General features: G+C 45.3%; 1 protein-coding gene across 3 annotated transcripts in view; it reads left to right on the forward strand.

Moving 5' to 3' along the window:
* pde7a (phosphodiesterase 7A) overlaps positions 1–16,038 on the forward strand; it is a 27,251-nt gene extending 11,213 nt beyond the window's left edge. For 2 of the 3 annotated variants that reach the window (XM_086019981.1, XM_086019980.1), the window contains exons 6-16: positions 5,902–5,962; positions 8,902–8,991; positions 9,511–9,719; positions 10,267–10,330; positions 10,684–10,880; positions 11,029–11,160; positions 12,049–12,140; positions 12,236–12,380; positions 12,490–12,586; positions 12,675–12,755; positions 13,470–16,038. In XM_086019981.1, the coding sequence (XP_085876107.1) occupies positions 5,902–5,962; positions 8,902–8,991; positions 9,511–9,719; positions 10,267–10,330; positions 10,684–10,880; positions 11,029–11,160; positions 12,049–12,140; positions 12,236–12,380; positions 12,490–12,586; positions 12,675–12,755; positions 13,470–13,684 (1,383 nt within the window). In that variant the 3' untranslated portion in view covers positions 13,685–16,038. The remainder of the gene's footprint in view (positions 1–5,901; positions 5,963–8,901; positions 8,992–9,510; positions 9,720–10,266; positions 10,331–10,683; positions 10,881–11,028; positions 11,161–12,048; positions 12,141–12,235; positions 12,381–12,489; positions 12,587–12,674; positions 12,756–13,469) is intronic. The other variant, XM_086019982.1, reaches the window with a different exon arrangement.
* The last annotated feature ends 250 nt before the right edge of the window (positions 16,039–16,288 follow it).

The following is a 16,288-nucleotide window of genomic DNA, read 5'->3' on the forward strand; positions in this document are numbered from 1 at the left end:
ACACACCGAGCGATAAGCTCGTGCGTAAGAGCTCGCAGATAGCGCCGCTCGCTCCGCGGCCACACTATGGACGTTTCTGTGCGCGTAAATGATAAGCCGCCACTGTAAGAAGGGTGGTGGTGGGGGGGGGGGGGGATACTTTGTTGATTTAAACTGCAGCGATAAGGCCGTGTGCATCTGTGCAGCGCCCTCGCATTGACGTCGGTTCAGGATGTGGTAAGAATGCTGAAGGAGCCAAGTGTTTCACAAGCGTCCTCAAAAGACTTTTTTTTTTTTTTTTTTTTTTAACCCCCGTGCTGCCGGCTGGAGGTTTTCTGTGAAAATTCCCCGGACAGTCCCGCAGTCTGCGGCCCTGTTTGTCACCAAGCAGGAACGTGTAGTATTTGGTAAACAAACGGGAGTGAGCCCTCGCATCCTGCCTTCATTTGGACGCAAGACACTGGCCGTCTTTCTTGTTGTGTTTTCCTCTGCGAGGGGCCCCCCTCTTATCACATGACCGTTCTGTTTTTGTGCCGCGGTGTCGAGTGCAGCCGGCCATGAGAACGCGACTGCGCGTATCAACACAGATCTGACTGACCCTATCATATTTATTTATCTTTTTTTTTTTTTTTTTTTTCGGTGTGGATTTAACCTTTTGGAGACTAAGACAAAGTTGACCCAGGGAAGCAATTAGAGCCTGCGGATGATTGTTTGACATGAATGAAATTCCTTTGCAGAGTAGGCAGCTCCCCTTCCCCCCACTCGACTTCACCGGGGTGCCTTCGCTGGTAAAAAAAACAAAAAAAAACCCACTTATGGCCCTTTATTTGCCGGTTTAATGTGGGGGGGAAAAAAAGAAAAGATTGCGGCTAGGTCGCTCCTTATCTCCAGCACGGGGACCAATTCAGCTCCTCTCCAGCCGGCGGCCGTCTCTCAGGAACCGAGCGAGTGGATCTCGTAAAACACTCTCGCAACAAGTCGATTCCAGCCGGGGCTTTTTAGTGCAACGCGCGCGCACACCCGCGCCGGCCCGGTCCGAATCCACCCTCGGCCGAGGCTTAGCACGGACTTACTGGAATGTGTTGCGAGAGGTCGTAAGCTTTCTGCTTATGAAACTGACTTTGAGTGCTTTGCTGCTTTCGCTATCCGTCAAAGGAATAACCGCCGTCTTGTTCCCTCGTCGACTCGCTGTGGGAAACACCTGTCCCCTTGAAGGAGGTGCGAGAATTCCACAACAGGGCAGCGTTAACGCTCGAGTGCCGCTGAAAGGCCATCAGAAGGCATTGTGTCGCAATGTTGTGATGACAGCAAATTTGTTTGTAAAAAGCCACAAATCTGCTCTGATCGTGGGGCAACTCGTTAATCTTGCCGGCCGCTGCTTTTGGCCTCTGCCAAAAGAGCTTATGTTTTCGCATGCAACTCCCCCCCCCCGGCTTTCCCATTTTTGTAATACATCAACCATAAGTTGGTGTTCTGGCAGCACGGTCAGTTAGCGGTTAGCACGTCTGCCTCCCACTGGGCAGATCCAGGTTCATCTTGGGTCTCCTTCGGGTACCCCTTTTGGTCAATCGAAGACTTTAAAAGGCGTGACTGTTAGTTGTTGTTTGTCCACATGATCATTAGTTTTCGGGGCCGCACGCCGGACATATTGACAAAATCCTCTCAGTTTCACATTTTATAAGTTACTGGAATGTGGGCGATTCCAATCCCTTACTCCAGAACCGTGAGACAAAATGTGCACTTGGTCACCACGCCGTGTCTGTCAAATCTTCCGGACTGCAATAACATCGAATCAAATGTTATCCCGGCTGAATGGAAGATCAAGTTAGGATTGCCTTGGCACAACTGGTTGTCATTTGCTGTGCTTGTGTAGCATAAAATATTTTTTTATTTTATTTTTTTATTTTTTTTTAAAAGTCCTGGTGGAGTTCAGTTCTGTTCCTCGAGGTCCGCCGTCCGGAGTCAACACTCAACACAGCCGAGTCGCGTGATCAGGATCGTTATCCAGCTTCTGCGGGTCATTTGAATCAGATGTGTTGCAGCAGTGAGAGATGGGAAAATAGGCAGGGCAGCGGACCTCGAGGAACAGGATTGAAGAACCGGTCACGAGATGTCTACACTAACATCGCGGCAAGTTTACAATAGAGCCAAGTTAAAAGGCAGACAGATTCTGGTTCAACCTGAAATCGTTTTGGGGAAGAATCACGTGCAAAAAATTTGCAATCTAGGTCAGTATCTGGTATGTCGGAATTGAATTCACCACGTGGAAGATCTTCCAAAAGCCAGTCTGGGTTTTCCAAATGGGAAAATGGACACTCCCGCAAAAAAGAATTACCAACACTTTCGGAGGCTCAATGCGCATCTCAGACTTGTACCTGAAACCGCGCAAAAAAAAAAAAAAAAAGTTCAATATTTGAAACGGAGACAACCGGAAAATTCTAGAAAATAGAACGCTTCACAGAAGGAGCAACTTGTCTTGTTAAAACGCCGTCACCAAATCGATCGGCGTCGGGCGCGGCGATATTTATAATGACCTCATTCCAGCGTAGTCCGGCGAATTTTCTTTTCCATTCGATCTCCTCAACCCCCCCCCCCCCTTTTTTTCACTCCTACCCACTCCCACTCCAAGTGAAAGGAGGTCATTGGCCTGGCAGATGGGGAGAAATTTTAATCCCGCCTCGTTCCACGCCAGAGGCTGTAGGGCAAAACGGTATTGACGCCAAACAAAGTCAAAGGCACGCGAGCTTCACACATACAGTCTCAGTGAAATACTCGAATACTGTGACATCGCGAGACATCTTTTGGCCGTTCCCGCGTTTTGATCCTGACCGATACCGAAACGCTTCGCTACGTTGTTTAGTGCACATCAGTCGTATTATTGTTGTGTTTCGCAGTCGTGCAAACATCCCATGTTTAAGCAGCCACCAAAGTCGCCGCCTCTCACTTTTAATCCCCTCACACCCGAGCTGCGCATTTCGATGACATCCCAGACCGTACGTCAGTACCTCAATGGAGCCACACCTTTGTGTTACCACGATTGAAGTACGACCACAGGACCGCCTTGTCCAAACAATGGCGCATTGATGCGCGTTGTTTTGCATAGCCGCCTTTCAAAATGTGCGCACGGAGCAAAATGCCCGCGTGACTTGAAAACGCAGAGCAGTCGCCGCTCGATGTGCGCAAAAACACCTTTTGACGCCCGCCAAGCGCGTCCCCGCTGGTTCTGATGTGACCAAATTGGAGTTCATTGGTGTTGATACCCTGACAAGTGTGAATTTGCCCTCCCCCAAAAACATCAAATAAATAAACACACTTTGTGTCGTCAGCGCATGCTTGGACACAATCTATACGGTTCACACCGAGGGCCGGTGCAGTGTGTAAACACTGCGGCCTGTTGACACTAAAATACAGCTTTTTGCCGATGGCCCAACCCTGTGTCGAGCTGTTTGCTCGCTGGTGAAATATTAGCTTTGTATCGACTGGCGCTATGACCTCAGAGGACGCGCACTGTCCGCTGTGTGTGTGTGAAAGAGGCTTTTGGTAGTCCTCAAGACATGAGGTAAAAAGTGTATTGAAGTCAATTGAATTGTTATGGATATGAAAAGAAGTGACGCTGTCCCTGGCAAAAAGTTGGAGACTCTTTCTCAGTTTCTGGGTCAAAAAACGTGGAGATCCCTAATTGTGATTCCAACCACTTGTGCTTTGGAATGTACGTGACAATGCACAAGTTGTCTGGAAGATGTGAAGATATGTTTTGAAATGTCAGCGCTTTCATGCTCCAGTTGACTTGTGCTTGTGTTTTGAAACGGGTGAGCAATCCAAAAGCAAAACACTTTTTACATTTTTGAATAGTTTTGGCCCCCGCAATGATTTAAACTAGTGCTGTCAAGCGATTCATTTTTTTAAACTGATTAATCGCAAAATGTTCCCGTCATTGATCGATTAATCGTATTTTTCAAGTACAATTTTTTACAAAGCTCGGAACCGATATTTACTTGAGTAAAATCTTAGAATTCATGTGGAAAAAAAATTAGAGTATATTTCGATTCGAAGACCGTTCTAATAACTTTCTTTGATCCTTTGAATATAATTCTTTTCCTGTAAAATACGACAGCTGAGCCATACACCAAAGATGTACAACCAGTGTGGTATTTGAATTTGGCTTTGCAAAGCGTGCAAATTCTTTTGGACTTCTCCATCGAGCCGTCGAGCAGGTTTTTAAAAGTAAAACTACACGAAAGTACGTTTTTGTGACTCCCCTCGAAGTTTGGCTGCAGAGGTCAGCTGCTACGGCAAGTAAATAAAACTTGAGTTAACTGAGTTAATTTTTTTTTTTTTTTTTTTTTTAGTGTGTTATCAAATTGAAATGACTCTCCATAGTTGATGCGTTAACTTTGACAGCCCTACTTTAAACGCATGAACTGATTGACCGGCACTGCCGCCGGTACCTTTTGACGCAGAGCAGCCAGTAAACGCGACTGGGGCTTTTTTCGAAACCCGACCCTCGAGCTCAGTCGGCGCTGAGGTGGACGTCTGGTAATGCCGGCTTTTTGTGGAAGAGGAAACTCTAGCCTCGGGGGAGCCCCAGAGGCAGTGAGTCGACCCGGATGGGTGTCCAGGCCGCGTTGAGAGCACGCGGACGAGCGGGTGGGGGCGCTCCCCCGCCTCCCTCCCTCCCTCCCTCCCCCAACAATCCCCACAGCAGGTGTGTGTTGACAGAGCAAACACGCGCTCGCCCGCCGCACTTACGTCTGCTGCAAGTGCGCTCGTGACTCAGCTAACCATGCCCCCCCCCCCCCCCCCGCTGCGCCGCGCCGCACATGCGACTCAGCGGCCGTCCATGTCGGGCGCCGCGTTCCCGTGACGAGGTCAACAGGAGCGCGCCGACTCCAACCGAAAAGAAAACGGCTCTTCTTTTCAGCTGTGACACCGGAGAGGCTGTGAAAGGGAACAGAAACTACTTAGATGAATACAGTCTTTGCTGTTTTGCAGAGTTTGACACAAAAAAAAAAAAAAAAAAAATTGTCTGTTCCAGGCTTATGAAACATTTCAGATTCTGAGCTGTCGCACATACTCAAAGAAGTTACCGCAGACAATTATTCCCCCCCCCAAAAAAAGAAGCTTCATCTTGTTCATTGTCACTATCGAATCATTTTAGAATGGAAAGATTTGTGTGGATGGCGTACAACGGTGCCGGCAATTCCTTGGTGCAAAAAATTTGGCGTCGGCCACATTTTGTGATCAAATTGGTCGACTTTTTTCCCCCCTCAGCCCTAATTTAAAACAACCACATTGTTTCGGCTTAAAATCCGATCACTAATTGCTAATAAAAAACAGTCTAATACTCAGCATCCATTTGGCGGTGTTTGAACACTTTAACAATTTGAACACAAATGGCGCAGCAACACATTGACAGGCAATAAAACTACTCGCCGGCGAATAGTCTTTCAGACCTTTCACCCCAAAAAAGTCATCGGCGATAATCTGCAGCTCACTTGAAATCCTCATGAGGTCAAACGCTGTAGAAAAAAAGTGCCATGTGTGGATATTTTAGTTATAGATCAGATTCTGGAATTATTTTGTGGCCAACAGCGGTACACTTCTGTTGCGGCATCACAAACGTGCCAAAAAGTGTGTGCTCTATCAATGTGAGTGTGTGTGTGTACACAGCTGGCACTCACGCACCTCACGTTTGGTCCCAACTGATAATCGGCGGCGTGAGCGCAGTATCGGCAGGATGATACGGTGTTACGTCTCGCTTATCAGTCTTTTATGTACACACACACACACACACACACGTAGGTAGGATGGAATCCAAGTTTCGCAACATTGCGCCACCCGGCCCGGTTATTGCGCTCTAAACTTTACAAAGTGTCACTTTACAAGCCTCCCTGATTATCTCTTGTTTATGTGTTTACGCAGAGACGCGGGGCCATCTCCTACGACAGCTCGGACCAGACGGCGCTGTACATCCGTATGCTAGGTAAGCGTTTCCTCGACACGCAGCGAACGCACGTCAACTGCATGTTAAGCAGACTGGCCGACGTGATATTTGGTAGTGGTTATTGTAACAGGACGCATGAAAAAATCTAGGACCCATGCCTGGAACTGAACAGGGAGTCAGCCATTTTTGTTTTGAGCCACTACCAAGCCTTCGACTCGGGAATTTGCCCTTAAACAGGAAATCCACTCGTTTTTAGCTATCGCCGGGGGCGGCCATTTTGTCACTTCTGTCGACTGAAAATGTCAGGCAACGACCAACCGCGACTCGGCTTCAGAAAACAGGTCAGCCGTGATCGGTCGTTACCTGAGCCCTGAGTGGTTGTGATGTCATTTTCAGTCGTGACAAAATGGCCGCCCCCAGAGATGGCTAAAAACGAGTGGATTAGCTCATATTCCACAAACGCAACATTAATCAGAATGCCGTGTTTCAACTAGTGGGCCCGCATTGAATATGTTCGGGTTGACTTCCCCTTTAACTACCGGTGCAGTGAGCGTGAAGTGGACGCCGTCATTTAGAGGAAATCCAGAATCTGGTGTCAACCGCCCAGCAGAAGACACACAAAGCCCGACTGACTTCCAGTTGTGGATGCTGTGAGTCAACAGCTGCTCCGTGTGTTTTGTTTCGAGCCGAGTAAAGGCGCTTTAGCTACCCCGCCACCCGCCCCCCCCCCCCCCCCCCATTTTCTTTTTAATCCTTTCACCCGGCCGAGTACAACAGCGGTTTCTCCCTCTTCGTCACAGGCGCAAGGCATCTGCCTTTTGTGGATGACTTCTATTCAGCGCACGCACGCACGCTCGACACAGCCCAGTGTCATCCCGCCATCACTGAGAATGACATGACCTACATCCAATCCCCGCTTAATGCACTGCAGCCGTGGGCGCTGGGGGGGGGAGGGGGATTTGACGCGGACCCCGTGACTCTCCAAACGCGTGCTAATCACGGCGTCGAGTGCGCACACGTGCCCGGGCCGAGCGAGCGCACGCGAACGGATTCGCGCGTCGCCTCGGGCCGTGTGAAACGCTTTGATTTACGACGCGCACGTGCCGCGCCGCGGATTAGACGCGCGTTCCTTCGTGATGACTGCGCGCAACAATGTTGTCAAGTGTCAAAATCGGGCAGAATTTGGCCGTAGGGGGGCGCCAATGAGTGTCATCGCCGTTTTGTCGTATAAGTGATTTCAATTCTGGTGGCGAACGGGCAAAATCTCTCAGCGCCGAGGGGAAAAAAATGGCTGACGCAAATCAAAATGGCTGACTTCCTGTGACTTTTTGGCGATGGTTCTTTTTTTTTCATTTCTTTTTTTTATTTGTGCGTCTCCTCATGATAGGCATGCCAAATTTCTCGTTACTAAATGAAAGTGTTCGTCACGGGGATGCTACTGAGGTCCATGAACAAAAACAAGTTTCTTTGAAAAATAGTCATTTCAAACCAAAATGGTGGACTTTGCATCTTTGTATCTATGTTGATGAATAAAACTATGTTTGGGGTCTGCGCTTACGCGTCCTGTGATGCCTATCAAACTTTGTAACGTTGACCTTAAAATGTCCACTTCAAACAAAAATGGAAGTTTTACTGCATATTTTCAAGCAGAGGTTATTGAAACTTTTTTTGGGGGGGGGGTCTGCTTGTTTTATCATAACGAGACCGAATTTTTTTTCTGTTCAATGGTGTACAGTATAAATTAAGAATGTGTACAGTAACCAGAGTTTGAATAATTTAGAGTTGAATAAGTGAAATCGACCCAACCTTGTGGAGATGAGTTAATAAGTCTCTTACAGTGAGTCATCAAGCCCCGCCCACATGCAACGATTAAAACGTGAGTGTTTGGTGATTCAGCGTCTTGTGTTACGTGGTTGAAATTTGCCAGCCATCCTCTAAAATCTCTGCCTAGTTTGTTTTTGAAGGACATTTGGAAATGGCCAAAACTAAATGGCCAACTTCTGGTTTCTTTTCAAGTAGGGGTATTTGAGACTTTTTTTTTTTTTTGGAGACATTTTGTGTGTGTGTGCGCGTGTTGTTGTGAGTATGCCATTTTAAATGCAATTAGAAGTGCCATGCTGGAAACACACACTGAACTTTTTTTACGACCCCTTGAAGTGATTTGGCTCTTGTGGCCAAGTCAGGCTGACAATCACCTTCACAGGTTCTGTGTTGTGATGACATTGCATGCCCAGCTCCTTGTCTGTCCTCTTCTTCTGTGAATGTGTGTGTATGAATGTGTGTGTGTGTGTGTGTGTGTGTGTTGTTTGCACATGCGCAACATTTCCAACACAACCGAAACAGTCTTTTGGCTCGTTCCACCTCACCTCCTCGGCACAAGCGAGTTCCGAACCACTTTCCAGCGCCGCCTTTACCAGGCTTTATTTTCTTCATGTGAGAGTGGTCGAGCGCCGACTTTTGTTTGCAGCCCAAAAAGTCGGGCTGAAAACGATTAATCGGATAATTTAAAATAAATGTTTCAGAAAAAATCAGACTTTTATTTTATGATCAAAAATCAATTTAAATGAATAAATAAATACCATGTTGCCATTTTCCCAATAGTATTCTTTTCCTTTATACAAAAAGAAAAGATTGGAAGATCCTGTACACTTTTTTTATTTATTTATTTTTTTTTTGTGGACAGCAACGATTCCCTAATCAAACGCCATCCTCCCAATGCACCTGATGCTTTCTGCTATTGAATAGATAGCCTTCACCTCCCCATTATATTTGCGTGTTTTGAATAAGTAAATAAATAAATACAAAAAATAACCATTGACCCATGGTAATTTTCCATCCTTGCGGCTCTTCACCAATCTTCACATCATCACATCTTAATGCACAAACTAATTTAAATGAATGAATAAGTCACACACACACACACACATTTGTGCTGCAACTGCATGAGCCTCGAGGAAATAAGTGCAAATTTCTTCCAGGAGATGTGAGAGTAAGAAGTCAGGTTGGATTTGAACCGGAACGGCGAAGCTCCCATCCGTATCTGTGCATCGACTTCCGAAACCTTCACAGTGAGTACGATTGGCCTCCGTCGCGACCGCCGCCCTTCCTCCCCTTCGCGCACGACTTCACATAAACCCAAAGTTATGTTGTGTGTGTGTGTGTGTGTGTGTGCGCCCCCCCCACCCCCATCAACACCTTGTCAATGACATCACAACACAGACGCTTTGTGTGTTGTATGTGCGTGCGCGCGCCTCACGCTGCTGTGTTTCCAGCTTGCAGTCGCAGTTTATTCAGTCATGCTGCTTTTGTGTGCGCGTGCGTGCGTGTGTGTAAGAGAGAGAGAGAGAGAGAGAGCGAGAGCTCTGACAAAGCAGGTCTACTGTGCGAGGCCAGACAAAAAGGCTTACTGGTGGGCGGCTTCGTCAGCACCGAGCCGAGTGCGGAAGTCATGTGACGAGCTTGCGCTTCCCAAAAAAAAAAAAAAAAAGGGCTTACAGTCGTTGTGACTTCTTGTTAACCATCACTTGTGTGTATGTGTTTTTTTTGTTGTTGTTTTTTTTAATTTTCATACGTATGTGTATACGCAGCACGCCTGGGCAGCGAGTCGGAAGCGGCGGTGGGCTCGGCCCCCGAGAGAAGGGTGCGCCGGCTGCTCAGCCTCCAGAGGTACCTGCACTCGTCTCGGCTGCTGCGGGGAGCCGCCCAGCAAATCCCGCTCCCCATCCTCGACGAGGACTACACTGGACAGGCCCGCGTAAGATCGAGTGACCCGCAGACGCGCGCCGCTCGCACAAACGTAGGGAGAGAGCTGATTCGCGGTTCGTCGAATAAATCGAATAGGTTGATTTACAAAAAAAAAAAAAAAAGTCAATGCAAGATTTGGCTTGAAGTGTACAACGATAATACAGATTTTAACCGATTAATCGATGCAAATTATTCTTGATCGAAACTAGGTGCTGGTATCAGGCCACTACACAGGCCTTATTTAAAGTTTAAGATGTCCCGGTCACTTTTTTTTGCAAGTCTGAGTCATTTGCTTTTAAATAACTGCTGATACAGGTTTATGAAATATTAATACTCCAGTACTTGTTTTCACGGGAACATTATTACATGAAGATAGTTTATGACATTAGTAGCTGTAAAAACTCATGGAAAAAAGGTAAACAAGTAATGCACAGGTAATTGATGCTCCTCTATCTCAGCAGATATACTTGCATGAGTTGATGGGGCAGAATCTGCCACATTCAATATGGCGGACGCACAGGCGTACTAAAGCAGCGGTCGAGCAGCTCAAGTGGAGTGATCACGCCACAATATTCACAGATGTTGTTCTTGTTTTGCAGTGCATGCTGGAGAAAGTGGGCAACTGGAATTTTGACATTTTCCTCTTCGACAGGTTGACCAACGGTATGTACAAAGGTCACGGGCATCGTGCATGTCCCAATGGCGCCATCTACAGGTTGCCTGGTGCACCATTTGGCAGTATTCCAGGAGCACAGTGGCACTATCACATGAAATGAGTCACTCAAGTTGTGTAAACACAAAACGCTCTTAAAACATTCTCCCGTTTGGGCCCACGTGACAAGTTAGCAAGGAGTAGACTAAAACAATTGACATTTTGTTCAATTGAATGATTTTCTTTATTCGTTGTTTTGTCATTGATACTTTTGAGGCCAACCTGAGTCTTTTGCGAACCAAAACAGCAGCACCTACCGAGGAACGTCTCCATTTTTTTTAATCAACCCCCGCCGCCCTCGCAGGAAACAGCCTGATCACGCTGACGTTCCACCTGCTGGACCAGTACGGCCTGGTGGAGCTGTTCCGTCTGGACGTGGTTCGGCTGTGGCGCTTCCTGGTGCTGGTGCAGGAGGATTACCACGCCCACAACCCTTACCACAACGCCGTGCACGCCGCCGACGTCACGCAGGCCATGTACTGCTACCTGCGGGAGCCCGCGGTGAGGCGCGCGCCACACCAGCAAGTCCTTCTCCACGATAGAGTGACATAAATTGGAGCGCTGCCTCATGGCAATACGATTTCGCAATTTTTTATTATCTTTTTTTTTTTTCTCTGTCTTTAACGTGTGTGTGTGTGTGTGTGCGCAGCTATCCAAGTCTCTGACGTCGTACGACATCTTGCTGGGCCTGCTGGCCGCCGCCACTCACGACCTGGACCACCCCGGAGTCAACCAGCCCTTCCTCATCAAAACTGACCACTATCTGGCTTCGCTCTACAAGGTGACGCGGCCGCACTTTGTAGCTAGCCTCAAATGAAACCACTTTGTTCTTCACTTTTCACTTTTTTTCCTCATGAAGTATTCTGCTAAAAGCGGCACCTTTTTTTTTTTTTTGTAACTAATCTTTCTTGAAATTGAGTTTTTCTCGTAATGATAAGACTGTATTCTTGTAAATTACGACTTTTCTTCTTTTTTTTTTCGGAATACAAAGATTTTATTTTTGTAGCCTTTCAACTTTTTTTGTTGTGGCGTTAGAACTTAATCCCAGTAAATTACGACAAATTACAATTTATTCTTTTAATGTGCTTTTTCGTGTTTGTGCAGCTTTATTCTTGATGTCTAAGGACTTTATTGTAAATTGTGACTTTTTTTCTGCTAGTTATTACTCTTTTCTTTTTTTTATGTCAAATTACAATTTGTTGTGACATATCTCATTTTGCTCAGTTTTTATTCTTCCTGTTTTAGGACTTTATTCTCAGAAGGTTATAAATTTCCTTGTGCAATTTAGACTTAATTCTTGTAAAATACCATTTTTAAAAAATGACGTTGCAACTCTTTTCTCGTCATATTTACACTTTTTCTCATTTGACTTTTTCTGGTAATGTTAATTTTTTTTCCCCCCTTTTGTCATAAAAATAAATTCTCAGACTTGCAGTTTTACATTTTGCAATATTTCAACTTTGTTTGAATTCTAACTTTGCACTCAATATTTTGACTTTTGTTTGTGGAAACTTTGTCTTGTAAAATGACAATTGTTTTTTTTTTTCATGATAGCTTGACATTTGTAAGGTTAGCTAGATGATTATGATTTTTATTAATCCTATTCCTGCAAAATAAGCGTTTTTTTTTTTTTTCCCCCCCTTCTAATGTCACCCTTCGCTGTCCGCAGAATACCTCAGTTCTGGAGAATCACCACTGGAAGTCTGCCGTGGGTCTGCTCAGAGAGTCGGGGCTCCTCTCCCACCTGCCCGCCGAAGACAGGTTTGCCCCCCCCCCCCACCCCCACCCCCCCCGCCCGCGTCTGACGATGACGTCACGATATCACCCTCTGGACTTTTGCTTTGCGTGCCATTCAGCTTGAGCCTGGAGCGGGATCTGGGCTCCTTGATCCTGGCCACGGACATCAGCAGACAGAACGACTACCTGTCCAGGTTCCGTCTGCACTTGGACCAGAGCAACCTGTGCTTGAGTAACGCCAGCCACCGACACTTTGTGCTACAGGTGCCAACGTCTTTCCTCTTCCCGCACTCAAGTCCTTCTTCTAAATTGATGACTCTTTTTTTTTTTTTGTTGTTGTTGTTTTTTTTGTTGTTTTTTTTGCCCATGGCAGATGGCTCTGAAGTGCGCCGACATCTGCAACCCGTGCAGGCCGTGGGAGCTGAGCAAGCAATGGAGCGACAAGGTCACCGAGGAGTTCTTCCAACAAGGTCCACGCCGCTTGCAAAGATGACCTCAAGGGCTCACCGCGCCGCCGTTTTGTTGCGTCGTCACAATCTGTCTCCATTCCTACCGCAGGTGACGTTGAGAAGAAGCACAAACTGGAAGTCAGCCCACTTTGCGACAGAGCCAATAACACAGTGGGCAACATTCAAATAGGTGAGGGACACGTGATTAGGCACACCTACACTGCCTCGTGACAATTCTGAACGCCCATTTGATGGAATGAAATATGATGCACCTTGTCAAAGCTTGCCTCACATTTGGTTTTCTTTTCTTTTATTTTTTTGTGGGGGGCAAGAAAAAAGCACACATCCAAGTCAAGTTGTCTCCATTCAACTTTTGCTGGTTTAATTTCCGTAATCTGGATGGTGAGGAATTTACACAGACATAAAGTAGATACCATTTTTTATCAATATTGTGACAGTAAGTTAAAAAACGACTTTTCTACAGTAGTTAAGAATGTTAAAAAGTTTGACAAGAATTATTACATTATTATTCTCATAAATTGGGACTTTTTTCTGGGTCGTAGTAATTGATCTGACTTTTCTTGTAATATTTTTTCAAAGTGTTTCTTCGACGACTACTATGGAAATTAGGACTTCTTTACAGTAAAATTACGGCTTGAAAAATAATAGTGAAATAAAACAAAATAAAAAATTTTAAAAATCCTCTTATTTTAACTCACATTTCCTCTTGTTTTGACTGTTGTAAAATGACAACCTGGTGCCACTTGTGCAATTTTTCATTCCATACATACTTCATGATGTTTGTGTTGATATTTTTTTGAATTAATGCATTCACTAATATTTAAAAAAAAAAAAAAAATTGTAAATGCGTCCGTTAAAAAAAAGCGTTTGTGCCTTTTGTCAGGGTTCATGACGTACGTGGCGGAGCCCCTGTTCGCCGAGTGGTCCCGCTTCTCGGACACGCGTCTGTCCCAGACCATGCTGGGGCACATGGGCCTCAACAAGGCCAGCTGGGGCAGCCGAGAACAAAGCCCGAGCCCAGACCCACCACCACCACCACTAGCGCAAGCCTCTCCAAAGACAAACCTCAGGGAAGGGGAGTATTCTGACGCCTCTTGACACACACACACACACACCCGCGCGCACACACACACACACTGGGGGAGCGCCTTGATCCCATTAAGTTTGATTTTTCTTCTCGCTAAACCACTGATTTTATTTAATTTATTTAATTTGAATTGTTTTTTTTTTTGGACGTAGAGCAATACGTAGATACCTCATTTGGCGCCTGCTGTAATTTCCCTTTTTTTTTTTTTTTTTTTTTTTTTTTTTTTTTATAATTTATTTGTCACTCCAGAAGACTTTTGAAGTGCCATTTGATGCCGAGTATTCACACGGACGCGTATACAGTACATGTACGCGTGCGCGGGTCACTTTTGTATTGATTCTTCCTCCAAAAGTGACAAGCCCAAGTCGTTTGCTGCCTCTCGACCAACCCAGACTGTTTACTACTTCTTCTTCTTCTCTCCGTGACACAAACACACACTCTCACTATTGGAAGCACAAACCAGCTGAAGCCACATGCACACACATTTAAAAAAAATAAATAAATAAATTTAAAAAATTGGGGGCGGGGGGGGGTACAAAGCAGTTGAAGCCATACACACAGGGCCGGGCTGCCCCTTTGGTGAGATCGATAAATATTAAGGGCGACAAAAATCGGGGGGGGAATTCCTCTTTAATATGAATTCTATTAAAATGAATTGTTGCTATTGAGGAAAGAAGAGTAAATTGAAATGAATCGAAGCAATCAGATAAGCGAAGCGGCGCATATTATGGTAGTTGCACTTTGAATGCTATGTGAAAGTAACAAAAAAAAAAATGATTCCATGAGTAACCAAATTTGAAATCATCAAATTTTTATTTCATGTTAAATGGCAATAACAGCGTGCAAATATATGATTTCGTGTTCAAGGAAAAACCGGGACAGCCTCATTTGCTTTGGAGAAAAGTCAAACATGAGTAAATCTAAAGACTGTTATACAAAGTTAAAGATCGCGTGCATTGCTTCCGTCGCCGCTTGGACTTATTGTACGATTTTCTCGTGTCGACGTCAAAATCAAATGCCAATCCACCTCATTGCCATTGACTAACGTTCAGAGTGAAACTTTTCGATGAACTCTCCGACGACTGTAAAAGTCAAAAGAGACAAAAGGAAAACGCTGCTCGATCATGCAAATAAAATTCGTCTGCGGATGAACGCATCGCTTTCAAGTAGGGAAGTTGCGCACATTGACAACTAACATGGAAGAGCGAACATAGATTCAAATTGAAAGCAATGCCCAATTCATATTACTACAAACGATTCATACCAAATACTCCCTCCACTGGCTGATAGGTATACTGCACGCTCTCTGTGAGGTGAGGGGAGGGGCACGTTATGTGACCCCAGAGAAATGTAAACATATCAAAATGGCCAAAACTATCCAGAGCAAAAAGTTGAAAAAAAAAAAAAAAAAAAAGTAGGGGGAAAAAAAATGGGAGAAAGGTCAAGTTGTTGCTCCTTTTGCTTTGTGCAATTAAGATGTCGCAACAGCAAGTCCCTCGCAGGATTTGGCCGATAGCAGCGACGCGGTCATGAAATGAAGAAAAATATTCTCATTTGACATTTTAAATTGTGTGACAATATCTTAACAGTCTCAATTAAAGGGCAATGTTGAACCTTCAACTTCTCTTGTAAGCGCACACAAATAAAATCTCACCTCGGGCTCCACATTGGCTCGGGCCGGCCCTGCACACACTCATCACGCTCTGTCGCGCGCTCAGTTCTTGGAAACACAAAGCAGTCGAAGCCATACACACACACGCGCACACGTGCGCGCGCACGCTTTTTGTTTGGTAGCACAAAGCCACACCCACACTTCGGACTTTTTTTTTTTTGGAAGCACAACGCAGCTGAAGCCATACACACATCCACACGTGCGCACATTGAACTCTTCCGCTCTGAGGCTCTCAGGGTTTAGTCATAGAAGAAAACGGAGGACGAGGATCCTCTGTCTTAAAGGGCCACACACACTCGCACGCAAGCTGTACAGACAGACAGATGCCTTACGACTATGCACAAGCGACAAGCTAAGTGACCAAACTCGCCATGATGAAGATGACAACCACATTCCACAGTGTGAAACCCTCCCGTGAAGATCGCAGGTGTATGTCCCCCCACCCCCCCTTGCTGTTGAGAAGTGCTGTAAGACTTTTGTTTTTGTTTTTGCAAACTGTTTACAATTCTGTCGCGACAGCCATTTTGTTTTCTCTGGAAAAAGGGGAGCGAGGGGCAAGACTGGAGTTTTTTCTTTTTTTTTTTTTTTGTAAAGGCTTTTCGCGCTCCGTTTTCCACTTTTTGATACATGCCCGTTGCAGTTGTTTTTTGGAAGAATAAAAAGAAAACCTCTTGTTGACTAAAAGGTGGACAATTTTGTTTCATTTCCTGCCAATACATAAATATTTAAATATATATTGGTGGTAAAAGAACTTTTATTTTCAGCGAGTTCAAACTTTATTTTCGCTTTTTTTTTTTTTTCATTTATTTCTTGGAACATTCTTCTGAATATACAACTGTAATCTTGTATTTTATTTTCCCAAAAATCTCTCACCAAAAAAGTCAATACACTGAGTCGTAGTATACAAAAAAAAGTTGTCATCTGAGAGGGAGGGGGGGAAAAA

The sequence above is a fragment of the Filicampus tigris genome, chromosome 21 (genome assembly GCF_054856515.1).
Source record: "Filicampus tigris isolate MCC_2025a chromosome 21, RoL_Ftig_1.0, whole genome shotgun sequence".
Classification (NCBI taxonomy): Eukaryota; Metazoa; Chordata; class Actinopteri; order Syngnathiformes; family Syngnathidae; genus Filicampus; species Filicampus tigris.